The 16,297-nt window shown below is 51.7% G+C and overlaps 2 protein-coding genes across 3 annotated transcripts; one reads left to right on the top strand and one right to left on the bottom strand.

The window, feature by feature from the left end:
* Positions 1–780: 780 nt before the first annotated feature.
* Ercc1 (ERCC excision repair 1, endonuclease non-catalytic subunit) lies at positions 781–13,371 on the top strand. 2 transcript variants are annotated; one of them, XM_075989936.1, is made up of 10 exons: positions 781–936; positions 1,340–1,451; positions 4,119–4,334; positions 6,210–6,313; positions 6,826–6,925; positions 9,064–9,140; positions 10,471–10,570; positions 11,546–11,617; positions 11,747–11,815; positions 13,267–13,371. In XM_075989936.1, the coding sequence occupies exons 2-10, from the start codon at positions 1,347–1,349 to the stop codon at positions 13,318–13,320; spliced, it is 897 nt and encodes a 298-aa protein (XP_075846051.1). In that variant the 5' UTR covers positions 781–936; positions 1,340–1,346; the 3' UTR covers positions 13,321–13,371. The 2 variants fall into 2 exon arrangements, with proteins under 2 accessions (XP_075846051.1, XP_075846061.1); XM_075989946.1 differs by having other exon boundaries at positions 853–964.
* Positions 13,220–16,191, bottom strand: Polr1g (RNA polymerase I subunit G). Its single transcript, XM_075989922.1, has 3 exons — positions 16,105–16,191; positions 15,836–15,977; positions 13,220–14,757 (listed from the first exon to the last, which is right to left on the bottom strand). Exons 1-3 carry the CDS (start codon positions 16,124–16,126, stop codon positions 13,551–13,553), a joined length of 1,371 nt encoding a protein of 456 aa, XP_075846037.1. The 5' UTR covers positions 16,127–16,191; the 3' UTR covers positions 13,220–13,550.
* Between the last annotated feature and the right edge of the window lie 106 nt (positions 16,192–16,297).

The raw sequence follows: 16,297 nt of genomic DNA, 5'->3' as shown, positions 1-16,297 counted from the left end.
TTGCCTCCCCCTTTTTAATTTTACAAACTGCTGAATTGAATTGCTCATTTTGAAAAAAATGGGCAAAGGATATGAGCCAACCTTTAAAAATGGGCAAAGGAAATGAGCAAGAACGTAGAACATATAAGACCATTAAATTCACAAAACGATGCCCTATTTCCTTAGCAATCCGAGAACCGCAAGTGGGAACAGGGTGAAATTCTCCTTTCAGGAAGTGAGTAATACTAAGTCATCCACCGGGCCCCAGGTCTGGGGCTCAGATGTCCCTTCCTTCAGGAAGCCCGTTCTGACACCCGGGCTGGGTCAGGTGCTCGCCCCAACCAGGTCTCACTGTCCTCTGGACTCTTCCATCCCGGCCCTGCCCACTCTAGGTAGTCCCTGCTGGGTGGGACCACGTCTGACTGTCCCACTGGACTGTAAGCCCCAGGGAAGGCACAGCTGTCGTTAGCAGCCGCTGCTTGCCACGCAGGTGGGGAATGGCTTAGCTGAGTGAGTCAGCGTGAGTGGGCTGAGGTTCAAACCAAGTCAGCCCACATGCAAAGGGAGGGCGTCCTTTGATACCTCGCCTCCTTTCTCTCTCTTCTTTTTTTTCCTTCCCCTCCCCCTCTCTCGTTTGATCTCTTCTTCACTGAACCCTGTCTGGAATCTGGGAGCACAGAAAGTGCTCAACAGGGCCTTGTAACAGAACCACATGGTTTCAAAGACTTAGGTACCAAGACCCACGCCCCTCTCCGTCCCAAACTTCCACGGTCCTCCAGGACCATAGAGAGCAGAGCGAAGACAGCTCCTCTCCGCGCTACCTCCCCCAGGGAGCAGCGAGACGAGCGGAGGGCCAGAGCGGCCGGAAGTGAAGCCAGCCGGGAGTCGCGCTGGCCGCGCTGGCGGTGTGTCGACTCTATTCCCCTTGTGCTTTCTTGTGGGCCTCGGGAAGAGCAGGTGAGTTCGACAGCGCTGAGACCCAGAGGTAAGGCCGCGAGGGGCGAGGGGCACTGGGCGAGGGGCGGGGGCGGGGGCGGAGGGGAGGCTGCGGGCTGATGATTGGTAGAGGAAGAAGCCAATCATTGCCGAGGCTAAGACAAGGCCGAAACCGCGCGGGGCGAGCGCGTCCAGGTGTGCCTCTGGGGGCGGGGCCAACCAGCTCTGACCGACTTGGGGCGGGGCACTAGGTCGGTGGGGCGGGGCTAGAGGGTTCGTGGGCCAATCCGGAGTGGGAAGGCTGAGAGGGGCGGGCCCACGGGTTGGGCTTCAGGAACCTGGCAATCTTTTGGGGGGCACCGGTGTAAACGGAGTCCCCCTCTGGAAGATGGAATTGCCAACACTGATGTCCTACGCCTCCCAGGCCCCAGATGGACACTGGGAAGGACGAGGGAAGTCTGCCGCAGTCTTCGGGGCAGCCCACTAAGAAGAAGTTTGTTATCCCACTGGAGGAAGACGAGATCCCTCCTGCAGGGGTAAGGGCGAGGACTTGGGGGCTGCTGGGAGTAAAGGGGACAGTAAGGGATCCCTGGGATCACAGTGTGAGTTTAGCGAACTTTGAGGTTTGGGTTACTTTGGAAAAATAGCCTGCTGTCCTCTGAAAGCCTCCATTTTCCCTTCTGTAAAACGGGATGACAGGGTGGTTAAAAGAGGCCATTGGCCAGTGATGGTTTTTGTTTAGTTTTGGCCTTTGAGATTGGGTCCCATATTTCTTGGGCTATCCTTGTAATTTATATGTAGCTGAGGCTGGCCTTGAATCCTGATCCTCCCGTCTATCCCTCCCAAGTGCTGGGATTGCAGCAATGGGCCATCCTACTTTAAAATATATAATATATTAAATATATAATATATATAATTTTATTTATATGTGTGTAGAATGTGTGTAGATGTTTTGCCTGCACATATGTCTGAGTACTACATGCATGTAGGCCTGCAGAGGCCAGAGGGTGGCATTGGATCCCCTGGAACTGGAGAGATAGTGTTTTGGTGCTGAGAATAGAACCCGAGTTCTTTTGAAGAGCAGTCAGTGATCTGAACTGCTAAGCCATCTCTCCAGTCCCTGAACTGTTTCCTTATGGCGTGTGTATATGTGTATGGGTGTGTGCCATGGAGCGCCTGTAACGGTCAGATAGATTGCTTGTGAGAGTCATGAAGTTTGGTGGCAAGCACCTTTATCCACCAAATCATCTTGCCAGCCTTTCTCCCCCCCCCTCTGTCTGTCTGTCTGTCTCTCTCTTTAAGATTTATTTATTATGTATACATTGTTCTGTCTGTATGCTTGCTGGCCAGAAGAAGGCACTAGATCCCATTACAGATGGCTGTGAGCCGCCATGTGGTTGCTGGGAATTGAACTCAGGACCTCTGGAAGAATAGTCAGTGCTCTTAACCTCTGAGCCATCTCTCCAGCCCCATCTTTCTCTTTCTTTTAAAAGTTTTATAATGCATACAGTATTCTGCCTGCATGTATGCCTGCAGGCCAGAAGAAGACACTGTATCTCATTACAGAGGGTTGTGAGCCACCATGTGGTTTCTGGGAATTGAACTCAGGTCCTCTGGAAGAGCAGCCGGTGCTCTTAATTGCTGAGCTATCTCTCCAGTGGCAAACCCCCCCCCCCTTTTTTTTAAAGACAGAGCATTGCTATGTAGGCCTGGCTGGCCTAGGAGTTGCAACAATCCTCCTGCCTCCATCTCCTAAGTGCTAGGGCAGTACATGTGTGTTTCACCACAGTAATCTCTGCTACATGTTTTGTATGACCAGTCTTCTGGACTGACAAGGTACGAATTTGGATCTTACATTTTTTTGTTATTTTGTTTTTATATTTTTTGTGTCTGTGTGTCAGGGTGTACTTGACATGGCACTTGTGTGGAGATCGGGGACAGCTTTTGGGGGTCAGCTCTTTCCTCCCACCACGTAGCCCTCGGTCATCAAGCTTAGGTTGTCAAGAGCTACTGTCTACTGAGCATCTCCCTGGCCCCCATCTGACATTTAAGAATCGAAAGCTGGAGAGATGCTCAGAGGTCAAGAGCACTGACTGCTCTTCCAGACCTGAGTTTGATTCCCAGCTACCACATGGTGGCTAACAGCCATCTGTAATAAGATCTGGTGCCCTCTTCTGACCTGCAGGGACGCATGCAGGCAGAACACTATGCACATAATAAATAAATCTTTTTTTAAAAAAAGAAAAGAATTGAAAGCTTTTATACTTTAAGAAAGGGAAATCGGGGTCCTGGACAATTGACCCAGCAGTTAAATGCACTGGCTGCTCTTGCAGAGGATGAAGGTTCAGTTCCCAGCACATGGCAGCTCGCAACCAGCTGTGACTCCAGTTCCAGGGATACATCACCCTCTTCTGAACGCTAAAGGCACCAGGAATGTACATGGTACACATATACACATACAGGCAAAACACTCAGTGTAGGGCCAGGTAGTGGTAGCACACGCTTTTAATCCCAGCACTCAGGAAGTAGAGGCAGGTGGGTCTCTGTGAGTTCAAAACCAACTTGGTCTACAGAACAAGTTCCAGGACAGCCAGGGCTACTCAGAGAAACCCTGTCTCGAAAGCAAAACAAAACATTTTTAAAGGAAATGTGGAAGCTGGAGAGACGGCTCATCTGTTAAGGGTGCTTGCTGCTGTCTTAAAAAAAAAAAAAGAATTTTCTTCTCTCCCAGGAGACCCAATTTTCGTTCATCCACCCATACCAGGCAGCCCACATGCCTGTAAGTGGCATACATAAATAAAAACAAGTCAATCTTAAGAAAGAAGAGAGGAGTCTCAGTCAGACAAGGTGATAAATACCAGGCAGGGGCAGTTCACACAGGAAGTGTTGCGGGGCTGCAGTCACAGCTCAGTTTATTTTTCTTTTAGACAGGGTCTCAGGTAGCCCAGGCTGGCCTTAAACTTCCCGAGTAAGTGAGTATGACTTGACTTCTGATCCTCTTGCCTCTGCTTCCCGTGCGCTGGGATGGCGTGGACACTACTCTGCCGGGCTCATTCGGAGTTCTGCACATGCGTAGGCACTCACTAAGCCAACGCCTCAGCCTGTTTTGAGTTCTTAACACATCTGGAAGAAGGGTGGGAGTCAGAGGAGGGAGGGGGTTCCAGTGTTCCTTTGCAACCTCCACCCTTCCTTTCTCTCCACAGGTCAAGCCCTTATTCAGATCATCCCGGAACCCCAGCACTACAGCAAGCTCAGCCCAAGTAGCTCCTCAGACATACGCCCAGTATGCCATTGCCCAGCCTCCAGGAGGGGCTGGGGCCACAGGGCACACAGGCTCTGCACCTGTGAAGGGAGAGAACCCCAGCCAGACCCTGAAAACAGGAGCCAAATCCAATAGTATCCTGGTGAGCCCGCGGCAGGTGAGCAAGGAGATGGAGCTCTGGGGGTTCCTAGTGGGAAACCCTGTTGCAGGGGTTAGTGTGGGGTCAGCGGATCAGTGGTCTGAGGTTCACACACTCTCTTCTCACGAGTACTGTGTGTTCATGCCTTCACTCATGCATTCACCACTTCGTTCCTTAATTCCTCCCTGCAGTCCTTCATTGTATGTAGGTTCCGCCATTCATGCATTTATTTATTCCTTTATGTGCATTAATTCCTATATGCATCCTGTTTCTTCATCATTTATGTGAATATATATGTGTGTGTATATATACATGCATACATGCATACATATCCCTTCATTGATGAAGTCATCCGTTCCTTCATACAGATACCCCACCATTCATGCATTCACTGATGGCTTGTGGGTTGAGAGTGCCCCAGCCCTTCCTGCTAGGGCTGTCACACTCAGCTCCTGACCCCAGGTTTGTTCATTTAGTCAGTACCTATAGGGAGAGCACTCGATGAAATTCTACCCAAGCACGAGGCCTGCCTGTTGATGTGGGTGCTGGGGACCCCCACGAAGGGCTGCATTTTACTGTTGTTGCCACTGTACCAAATGAACCCCATAATTATTTACTTATTTAGAGAAAGGTTCTCACTATATAGCCTGGTTGGCCTGGAATTCACTATGTCACTATGTAGACCAGGCTGGCCTCAAACTCACAGAGACCCGCCTGACTCTGCCTCCTGAGTGCTGGGATTAAAGGTGTGTGCCGCCACACCCAGTGGTGTGTGATAATGGAGGATTTTGATGTCTGTGGTACCTTCGATGAATTACTTCATTCATTCCTTTGTCCATGCATTAACTCTTCCGTGCATTTAATGCCTGGGGTGTCATGGCATGGGAACATAGCCTGGAGCTTCCACACTCCTGCCCTCTGGGACTTACCATGCGCCCAGCTACAGGGACGCTCTTGAATCCGGTCCTTTTGTGTTGTTGTAGGTTTGGATTGGTGTCATCCCTAGCTATTGGTGAACACTCAGCCTTGAGCTCCTCCCTTCTGTGGAGGTGGGGGTGGGGCGGATAATCCCAACCCTGAATTCTGAGCTTGGGTCTCCTGTGTACCAGTATCTGTTCTGGACCAAACAGGAGGCGCTATGAGTCACTGGGACAACACAAGGTGTTCCCATCCCTCAGGCATCCCACAGGGCTTAGGAAGTCCGTGCCAGATGCTATCTGTCACTCAGGAAATTCCAGTTGTCTTAAGAATCGGGGTCAGGGTGCATGCAGCAGAACCAAAGACTATCTTTGTGTCCTGTCCACAAGAGCTTCAGGAGGGCCAGGTCTGGAACCACGGGGTCAGAGTCCAGGTGACCGCAACAGCCAGGTCACAGAGTTAGAGCTGGCTTTCCTGAACACTTTCAGCCCTGGGCTGTTGATTGCTGAGGATGTTGTCAGGGCAGCACAGGGGAAACTGCCTGCTTCCTTCGGGCACTGGGGAGCCATGGCGGAGCTTAGCTGATGCCTCTGATCATTTGCAGGGTGGCCATGAGGTAGTGTGATGGTGACCTCAGCCAGAGAGGCGCTGTAATGCTGGAGGAAGGTGTTGGCAGGGTGCAGATTCCACCAGAGGAAGGGAAGGAGAGGTGCGGGACAGGTGTGGGGTTCTGGAAGCCGAGCCCTCTCTAGGAGGGGCAAGCATGCATGTTGTGAGGTTGCAGTGAGGGCTGGGATCCAGAAGAGAGCAAGACAGATTGATGCTGGGACTGAGCCTGAAGTGTGTGTCAGGGCCGTGGGGAGGGCCTGAGGAGTGGGGGCTAACATGCAAATTCTAGGCTTTGGGGTGGGAGGTGGGGGACAGGCCAGTGCAAGGGTCACCCCATTAATGGCTTCTGCCTGTCTCCCTTCGCAGAGGGGCAACCCTGTATTGAAGTTTGTGCGCAACGTTCCCTGGGAATTCAGCGAGGTGACCCCTGACTATGTGCTGGGCCAGAGCACCTGCGCCCTCTTCCTCAGGTGAGTTCGGGTGCTCTGAGGGTTAGAGTCCTGCCCACAGTTTTGCCATTTTGAGCCATTCTGTGGGGGAAACTGTGGTTCAGTGTTGTGGGCTCTGGGCCTCTGCATGGCTGTGTTGAAGAAGGAGTTGTGGCCGCCTTCAGAGCAACAGTAGCTGGGCTAGACCCCAGGTTGTGAGGGAAGAGGGCTGGGGTCTGAACCCTGGGTCTGAAGAAGGGAGGCTGGATTTCTATATCTGAGGTAGAAGACCTGGGGTCTATTTTCCTGGGTCTGAGGGAGAAGGGCAGGGTCCTGACTTGAAGGAAGAAGCTGAGTGTTCAGCCTCCTAGAACACCATAGCCAGGCTGCCCTTTCCTGTCAAGACCCTTCCTTGAAGTCATCCCTGTTGGTTGACTTCCCTGGGCCCCTGGCAGTGTTGTCTCCCTTGCCGTACATGCCAGTGAGGTGCATAAGGATGCGTGGTGCCTCAGGGACACTGAGACCCTCAACCTGTCCCTCCCTGTTGCCACCAGCCTCCGCTACCACAACCTCCATCCAGACTACATCCATGAACGGCTGCAGAGCCTGGGGAAGACCTTTGCCCTGCGTGTGCTGCTGGTCCAAGTGGACGTGGTAAGCAGGGCTTCCATCTGGCCTCCTCCTTCCATGCAGCTGTTGCATGGAGTGAACACCTGGGCTGCTGAATCCCTGGTAACACAAAGCACCTAAAACCTCGACAAAGAATGGATTTTTATCTGAAGTTGCTACGGGTCTCCCGCAGAGCCTGCATGGGCTGGAAGGTGGGAAGGGAAGGTTGCTAGAACCATCCTTGCTGATGCATCCTTGCCATCCCATCTCTCTGGAGATTTAGGCAGGAGAATCAAGAGTTCCCCAGCCAGCCTAGGCTACAGAGTGGGACTTTGACTCAAAGAAAAAAAAGATAGGATTCCTAGCTCAGCAGGAGAGCCACTACCTACAACCCCCCCACACACAGGAGGGACTGGGAGGGATGTAACTCAGTAGTAGAGCCCTCTTCCTAGAATCCCCAGTGAAGGGCTGGGAGTGTGGCTCAGTGGTAGAGCCCCTGCCTAGAATCCCCCAGTGAGGGGCTGGGGGTGTGGCTCAGTGGTAGAGCCCCTGCCTAGCATGCACTAAGTTACAGTATTATAAGAGGAAAAGCTTGCCCCATGCCTCTTCACCTAGTTCCTGGCCTTTACCTAAATATCTCTTAGATCTTGTTTCTCATCTATTATCACAGCCTGTCATGTCAGATCCACAGTTCTTCCCTGCTTGCAGACCTAGAAACCATCCCACCATCCCTTCCTTCTTTCCTTCCTTTTTTTTTTTTTTTTTTTTTTTTTGGAGACAGGGTTTCTCTGTCTCACAGATCCGCTTGCCACTGCCTCCTGAGTGCAGGGATTAAAGGTGTTACCATCTCCCGGCTCATTCTGTTTTTATTTTACTTTATTTAAATCTGATACAAAACTAATTTTTAATTTTTTTATTTAAAATTTTTACAATCTTGCATACTAGCCCCAGTTCCACCTCCCTCCCTCCAGGCTGGCCTTGAACTCATGGCAGCCTCCCGAGTGCTAGCATTAGAAGCTTGAGCCAGTGTGCTCACCTCTCCGGCCTTCAGTCTTTTTTTATTTTTGTATTGATTTTTACTGAGCTCTACATTTTTCTCTGCTCTCCTCCCTGCCTCTCTCCTCCCCTTCAATCCTCTCCCAAGGTCTCCATGCTCCCAATTTACTCAGGAGATCTTGTCTTTTTCTACTTCCCATGTAGATTAGATCTATGTAAGTCTCTCTTAGTGTCCTCATTGTTGTCATAGTTCTCTGGGATTGTGGTTTGTAGGCTGGCTTTCTTTGCTTTATGTTTAAAAACCACTTATGAGTGAATACATGTGATAATTGTCTTTCTGTGTCTGGGTTACCTCACTCAAAATGATGTTTTCTAGCTCTATTCATTTTCCTGCAAAATTCAAGATGTCGTTTTTTTTTTGTTTTTTTTTTTCTGCTGTGTAGTACTACATTGTGTAAATGTACCACATTTTCCTTATCCATTCTTCGGTCGAGGGGCATTTAGGTTGTTTCCAGGTTCTGGCTATGACAAACAAAGCTGCTATGAACATAGCTGAGCACATGTCCTTGTGGTATGATTGAGCAGCCTTCAATCTTAACCCTCCTTTCATAATAACCACTGGACGGGTCACCGTGCATGGATCTCAGGTCGGCCTCCTCTTGCTCACTCTTCCTAGCTCCCTAGGCCCTGCTTTCTCTTCCCTTCCATGGTGAGTGAGAGCCAGTGAGAAGTGACCTCCACTCGGCTTCCTAGGCTCCTGTCTAAGCTGCTTTATTGGATATTGTTTTAAAGAATTTGAGAAGTATTTTTTACATTTATTAATTTGTGTGTGCGTATGTGTGGACACACACATTCAAAAGTCAGAGGGCAACTTTTAGTGGGTTGATTCTCTCCCCTCTTGTGATCTTGGGCCTGAAGACAGGCACCAAGGGTGGAGATGCCCAGGAAGCCCTGCACATCCACTGTGATTGGTTGGTTGATTGAGTCAGGGCTCCTCACTGAGACCTGGGAACCACAGCATTGAGATTAGCATACCACCACAACCAGCTTTTGGTCCACGCCAGGGCCTGAACTTGGGCCCTTGTGACTTTACTGGCTGTGCCTCTCCCTGGCTCAGCTATAGGATTCTTATGCTGTAAATCCCTTCGGTCTCCCAGGTCTCCACTTCTGCCTTTCTTCTCTTCCAGAAAGACCCTCAGCAGGCCCTGAAGCAGCTGGCTAAGATGTGCATTTTAGCAGACTGCACCCTGGTCCTGGCCTGGAGGTAAGACACAGACCCCGCTTTCCCCATCCATCCACCGTGCCAGCCCATCCAGCCTGTGTAGGTGGTGGCTAAGCCAGGCATGGTGGCACAAGCCGAGTTCAAGGGCAGTCTGGGCTAATGAGACCCAGGGTCTCCCACCTCCCCTCCGTGGGTGCCTGGTGCGGGCACTGCCCCTCTCAGAGCCTCAACACTCTCATGTGTAAGATGGTATCTTCTCTAGTTTTTTGTTTTGTTTTGTTTTTCCCAGATGGTTTCTCTGTGTAACAGCCCTGGCTGTCCTGGAACTCCCTCTGTAGATAAGATTGGCCTTGAACTCACAGAGATCTACCCGCCTCTGCCTCGCGAGTGCTAGGATTAAAGGTGTCCACCACCACCATCCTGCAAGTTTTTTTTCTAGAGTTATAAGCACCAAGGCAGGTGACAGACTAGCCTTGTCCAGGTTAGACCAAATGACTGAAGGGGTCTGTGTCTAGTGCTTCTGGTTTGTTGTTTCCCAGAGTCTCCATAGCCAAGGCTATCCTAGAACACTGCAGTCTGCCTGCCTCAGCCTCCCGAGTGCCACCATACCTGGTGTCCATGTATTGGCTTACCAACAAAACTACAAGCAGATAGTCCATTTCAGGAAGAAAAATAAACACCCCTTCCTCACACCACAAGTGAAATTAAACCCTGGTAAATTAATAGCTTTCAACTTAGAAAGAGACACTCAGGGTTTGCAAGAGCCGGGGCTGGCTTCGTTGACAGCTTCCCGGCAATGCAGGAAGCTCCAGGTTTTGTTGCTGCACTGAATAAACCTGTCGTAGAGACTCACGCCTGTAATTCCAGCGCTTGGGAAGTGGAGGCAGGAGGATCAGAAGGCAGTGCAATCTTTAGCTAAGTAAGCAGTTCAAACCCAGCTTGGGATACATGAGACCCTGTCCCAGAAAGAAAAGAAATCTTAGCCTGGGTATGGCGATGGATATCTGTAATCCTAGTGTCAGGCTGAGACAGGAGGATCACTTCAAAGTCAGGCAGGAATACATAGTAAGACCCTGTGGTGGTGGAGGTAACACAGGAAAAAGGGAAATGGGGTGTGGCTCAGTGGTAGAGCCCCTGCCTAGGATCCCCCAGTGATGGGAGGGGGTGTGGCTCGGCCTCAGAGGTTAGCTGTGCAGTCTCCTGAGCTCCATCCAGCCCTAGCCTGACTGTGTGAGAACCTACCCTACAGGGCTCACTGCTGACGACAGGAGTTGGGGCTGGGATTGGCCTAGTTTCTGGAATTGTTAGCAGTCCTATGAAGGAAAATCTGAATGACAGCTCTCACCCTGGCTGACCTGTGTCCTGTACCCAGCGCGGAGGAAGCAGGGCGGTACCTGGAGACCTACAAGGCGTATGAGCAGAAGCCTGCTGACCTCCTCATGGAGAAGCTGGAGCAGAACTTCCTGTCCCGGGTGAGACTGCCTCCCTTGTCCTTCTGCACCCCTGACCTGGGGTGGCTTGTTCCTTTGCAAGCAAGTTCATTCACACTGCTGCCCTCCTTCCCCGTCTAGCCCTCCTCAGCATCTACCGGTCCAGAGGGTCTTTTAAGCACAAACTAGACCTTGTCCCCTTAGTTCTGACCTCCTAGCCTGCCCTTGGCATCTACTATCCAATTCCCTCTGCTAGAATCCACGTGTCCTATGCCAGCTCTGATGCCTCCTCCTCCAGGAAGCTCTCCTTCATCCTCTCAGCCTAGTTGCCCAGTGTCATGACCCTGCTGTGACCGCACCACCACCTGGCACTCAGTGGCCACTTGAATGTTATTGTGTAATCAGTTGGTGATTTCCGTTGCTAATGAGGGACTCTGCGTCCATGTCTTTCTGGGTGTCCTCCTGGGGAGTGACCCGGCCCCAGGGCCTTGTGTCCACAGCTGCACCTACACTCCCCACACTGGACACATTGGCTCCACAGTCATGTATGAGCCCTGGGGAAGGAGCTGACCTTATCCTAAGGGAAGCAGAGGGAGAGGAGAAACTCACCCAACAGGGAGCCAGTGTCACCTGGCCCTGCCCACTCAGCCATGCTAAAATCCAGGCAGTGTGGCGCACACCTTTAATCCCAGCACAGAGGAGGCAGAGGTAGGTGGATCTCCATGAGTTCAGGCCAGCCTGGTCTAACTGTAGGGCAGTCAGGGGTACATCAGGAGACCCTGTCTCAAAGGTGAGTTACCCGGGGGGGGGGGCCTCTGGGAGGGAGACGTGTTCTTAATCACTGGCCGTCTCTCTAGTCCTCGTTTGTTCTGGAGGCAGAGGCAGTATCTCCCTATGCCCACAAGGCCTGAAAATGGCTGTGGACCAGGCTGCCCTCAAACTTTCGGGACTCCTCCTGCCCCTGCAGTCTAAGCAGTACTCCCAGGCCCAAGAAAACATCCTGTCTTTTTCTTCTAGGCTACGGAGTGTCTGACCACTGTGAAGTCAGTCAACAAGACCGACAGCCAGACCCTCCTGGCTACATTTGGAGTAAGAGGCCCCCTGGCGTCCGCTTCTCACTTCCCCATACTCCCACACCTCCCTGGGGACATCCTGGGCAGCAGGGACAAGCTAAGTTGTAGAGCACATGGCCCCTGATTCCTTGATTTCACCTTTCAGTCCCTTGAACAGCTCTTCACTGCCTCACGGGAAGATCTAGCCTTGTGCCCAGGCCTGGGCCCCCAGAAGGTGAGAACTCAGGGGGGCTGCTACAGGGATTGGGGTGGGGATAGGCCCCAAATTAAGGAACCTTAGTCTCTGAAGCGGTATGAAATCAGAGGTTCTCAACCTGGCAGCACGTCCCTTTCACAGGGGTCACCTAAGACCATCAGAAAAAGATATTTCCATTACGGTTCATAACAGTAGCAAAGTTACAGTTATAAAGTAGCAATGAAAATAATTTTATGGTTGGGGGTCACAACATGAGGAACTGTATGAAAGGGTTGCAGCATTAGGAAGTTGAGAACCACCGTTATTAAGTGGTGGTTGTTTTCAGACAGGGTCTTCAGAGTTCTAGCTGGCCTGAATCTTGCTATAGACCAGACTGGGTCTGAACTCAGCTCCACCGGTTTCTCCCTGCTGAGATCACAGGCATGAGCCACCATGCTTGGTTTAAAAGGCTCTGTAGGAGTTTTCTGGGGGGCTGAGAATGTAGCTGAGTTGGTGGAGTGCCATCGTGGCACACACAAAGCCCTGACTGATCCCAGCACTGCGTAAATGGAGCGTGGTAGGCAGTAGGCACTTGGATAATGCAGGAGGATCCGAGGTTCAAAGTCATCCTTGGCTAAATAGCTAGCCGGGCCAGCCTAGGATTTTTTATTCTTATTTATTTTTCGAGACAAGGTTTTGCTGTTGCTTTGGAGCCTACCCTGGCCTGGAACTAGCTCTTATAGACCAGGCTGGCTTCAAACTCACAGAGATCTTCCTATCTCTGCCTCCTGAGTGCTGGGATTAAAGGTGTGTGCCACCACCTCCCAGCTCAGCCTAGGACTCTTTTTTTAAAAAAAATATTTATTTATTATGTATACAATATTCTGTCTGTGTGTATGCCTGCAGGCCAGAAGAGGGCACCAGACCTCATTACAGATGGTTGTGAGCCACCATGTGGTTGCTGGGAATTGAACTCAGGACCTTTAGAAGAACAGGCAATGCTCTTAACCTCTGAGCCATCTCTCCAGCCCCTCAGCCTAGGACTCTTGACACCGTGTTTCAAATTGTATTTGTTTGTTTGCTTCTTTTACTTGTTTTTTTGAGACTTTCTCAAGTAGCTCAAACTGAGGTTGGCCTTGTACTTCTGATCTCTGGCCTCAGCCTTCCAAGTGTTGAGATCCTTATCCTGCCAGCCTCCTGACTTATTCTAGTTATTACTTATTCCAAACAGGGTTTCTCTGCATAGCCCAGGCTGTACTGGAACTCACTCTGTAGACCCTTCAGAGTGCGGGATTAAAGATGTGGCCACTACAAATGGATGAGTTTTATGGTTATAAATGGGCCACTTACAAAGAGTGGAGAAACCAGCCTCCTGGGCAGTCTCAAGCAGAGCCCAGTCCTGCAAAGCCCCTCCAACCTAGGAGGAAAGAGCAACAACCACAGTCTAAGCAGACAGCCTTTAATGACAAGCTTTTCTCCCCTGCCCTTAGGCTCGCAGGCTCTTTGATGTCCTCCATGAACCCTTCCTCAAAGTGCCCCGGTGACCCGCTGCCACTGAGGCTCCAGTGTCGCAATAAAGCGTTTTTCAGGCCCAGGCTCCTGCTGGATGTGCTGACGTGTTTGCTTGAGGGGGGGAACACCTGAAGTTGGTTTCTGACAACCTTCCTGGGCCACCTCAGCTCTGTTAGTTCCTCAGTTTCCCCAGGATGGTAGTAGGGCCCTTCTGCTTTTTCTCCTGTCCCATGGGAGACATCTCTCAGTGGGGAACAGTGTCTTACACCCCACTTTCCTGATGCTTCTTCTTCTTCTTCTTTGTGGATCCTTGAATTGCTCCAGCCTCAGGTTCCTCGGATTCTCTTGGGTCAGCCATTTCAGACGGGGGATCTATCACCTGTCCTTTCTCTTTCTTCTTGCTGGGTGCTGGAGCCACCTGGGGCTCAAAGTTAGCTGCAAGCACAGCTTCTGACACCTCTGCCTCCAAGGCCAGCGTCTCGCTCAGCCACTTTTCCTTTTTCTTCTTCTTGGTCTTCTTGGGAGACACAGGAGCTGCCTCAGCCTGAAGCCCATGTTCGGAAAGTTCAGGCTCTGTGGTCACTCTGGGGAGCCCCATATCTGACTCCATCACCAAATTCTGCCTCTTTTCTTTTCTCCTCTTCTTTGTGGGGGACAGTGGGATGGCTTCCTCCTGGGGTTCCACAGTGATCTGTGGCTGAGAGCCAGCCACGATGGCCTCCACTGCTTCCATCCCCTCAGCCTCCTTCTGCCTCTTTCTCTTCTTGGTGGGGGACAGGATGGTCCCATCAGGAGGCTCTGTTTCCACCACAGATACCATGTGTTCCAGCTCCTCTTTTGGCTGGAACATCTCTGCTCCCGTGGACTTGCTCTTCCTCTTCTTGCTGCTGCTGGCAGATGGGAATGGCAGTCCCATGGGCTCCGCCATCTCTGCCGTGGACTCTACTGTCTCAGCCTCCAACATCTCTACCTCGCCCACCTGATGCTTCTTTTTCTTCTTCTTCCTCATTTCTAGGCCACTCGAGGCTGTGTCCACCTCCATGGCCCCATGCCCGTTGACTGCCTCTTGAATATCTGAGGCCTCTGCAACCTTCCTCTTCTTTTTCCTCTTCCCTGAAGAGGGTGACCTCAGAGGCATGATTGACCCCAGCCCTGTGACCGGAGGGCTGCCTCCAAAGGCAGAGAACCGAGGCCGCAGGCCAGCAGGGATCTGAGGTGGAAGGCTTGTGGGAATGGGCTGCAGGGGGACCCGAGAGATAAGATATTCTTGAAGACCCTCCATGATCCTTATGCTCCCATGGGGGGCCGGGGCGCAAGTGAGTCTTCCTCCTGCCTCTGTTGACGATGCCAGCAAGGTGGTTTCTCCAGCCTGAGGGCTGCTGGTAAGGACCCGGTATCGGCACCTCTTGCCATCCAGTTTGCCCTTAACAGTCTTCGAGCCAGAGAGAGGCACACGCCGCCCATTGAGGCTGAGGAAAGAAAGGGAGAAGGCAGAGGCTGGCTAGATCCTTTGCAAAGTGGGAGGCCGGGGCTAGAAGCAGCTTTTCTGGGCTAGGGTGCAGCTCAGTGCTAGAGCCCTGAGTTTTGTTTTAACTAACTTCTGTTGTGTGGGGTTTGTGTGAGGCCTAGAACTCCTGACCAGCCTGCATCACCTCCCGGGTACTGCAAACAGACATGTGCCACCGCTTCTGGCTTGCTTGCTTCACAGGGTTTCTCTGTGTAGCCCTGACTGTCCCAGAACTCACTCTGTAGACCAGGCTGGCGGGGAACTCGGAGATCCACCAGCCTTTGCCTCCCAAGTGCTGCACGTCACAACCCAGCTCCTGGCTGTTTCTTGAGACAGACTCTCTGTGTGTGAGGCTAGCTTGGTACTCCCTAGCTCATGCTGGTGTGAAGCCTACCATTTTCCTGCCTCAGTCTCCTGAGTGCTGAGATTAAACCTAATCCCCATCATTAATGGCTAAGTAATGTTTAGGGCAGGCAGGCGAGGGACAAGGCTCAGACATGGAGTATGTGCCTAGCATGAATGGGCCCTGGATTTGATAACCAGCACTATATAAAACTGTACATGGTAGTTGTACTTGGGAGGTAGAAGCAGAAAGATCCAAGTTTAAATACTACATAGGATGTTAAGATTCTCCAAAACAAAGCCAGGCGGTGGTGGTGGCTGCGCACGCCTTTAATCCCAGCACTCAGGAGGCAGGTGATTTGAGGGCCAGCCTGGTCTACAAGAGCTAGTTCCAGGACAGCAGGATAGACTCCAAAGCTACAGAGAAACCCTCTCTTGAAAAACAAAACAAACAAACAAAAGATTCTCCAAAACAAAAGACTATGTGACACCCACTTGTAGTTCCAGAACTCAAGAAACTGAGGCTAGACAATGCTGGGACTTGGAAACAAGCCTGGGCTAGACAGAATATGGCTGCTTCTCCAGGTTGTCAGAAAGGCTGTCTACAGTTCTAGGTTCACGGTGTGGGGTGGGTTCAGCTTCCAGGGTGTGTGTGTGGGGGGGTACTCCTAGCAGGTTGGGTGGGAGCCACCACTCACCACTGTGGGGCGAAGTCTGCAGGGGCTTGGATAAGCCACACTTCTGTATCTGGAAACGTCAGCGCCTCCAAGGAGAAACGAGGGGGATCCGAGTCTGGAGATACTGCTGTAAAATTGGGGGGGCAGGAGAACCGAGTAGCGCCTGTGATAAAAACGGGGTGTAGGGCTCCTTTTGACACTGCCAACCTCTCAAGGTGCCCGTAGGTCCCTTCCCTCCTAGAGCTCCCCTCCCAGTCCCTTCTGCACCAGGACCCTCCCGCTCCACTCACCAGAGGCCGGGTTGCCCGCCATCCCAACGAGCTGCGCTGAACGCTACCCACCACGTGGACCCCGGAGGTGGGGTCGAACCCGGAAGCCTCCAAGTCGCGTGCGAGAATGGGGGCGTGGCTCGGACGCTGTCACTCTATTTACGGAACCGGGCTGATCTCCACTTTTGAACAGTACACAGCGGAGGAATGACTA

This window comes from Microtus pennsylvanicus, chromosome 1 (genome assembly GCF_037038515.1).
Source record: "Microtus pennsylvanicus isolate mMicPen1 chromosome 1, mMicPen1.hap1, whole genome shotgun sequence".
NCBI lineage: Eukaryota > Metazoa > Chordata > Mammalia > Rodentia > Cricetidae > Microtus > Microtus pennsylvanicus.
The sequence above is the reverse complement of the archived record's forward strand: the minus strand, read 5'-3'. Positions and strand labels throughout refer to the sequence as shown.

Excerpts from the sequence above, each read along its gene's own strand:
- Polr1g (XM_075989922.1), bottom strand. The coding sequence starts at position 16,126 with ATGGCGGGCAACCCGGCCTCTG. Across the intron at positions 15,978-16,104 it reads GGCGGGCAACCCGGCCTCTG|GCGCTACTCGGTTCTCCTGC; the intron begins GTGAGTGGAGCG and ends TTTTTATCACAG. Across the intron at positions 14,758-15,835 it reads GCAGACTTCGCCCCACAGTG|CCTCAATGGGCGGCGTGTGC; the intron begins GTGAGTGGTGGC and ends TTCTTTCCTCAG.
- Ercc1 (XM_075989936.1), top strand. The coding sequence starts at position 1,347 with ATGGACACTGGGAAGGACGAGGGAAGTCTGCCGCAGTCTTCGGGGCAG. Across the intron at positions 6,314-6,825 it reads ACCTGCGCCCTCTTCCTCAG|CCTCCGCTACCACAACCTCC; the intron begins GTGAGTTCGGGT and ends TGTTGCCACCAG. Across the intron at positions 11,618-11,746 it reads CCCTCCTGGCTACATTTGGA|TCCCTTGAACAGCTCTTCAC; the intron begins GTAAGAGGCCCC and ends TTCACCTTTCAG.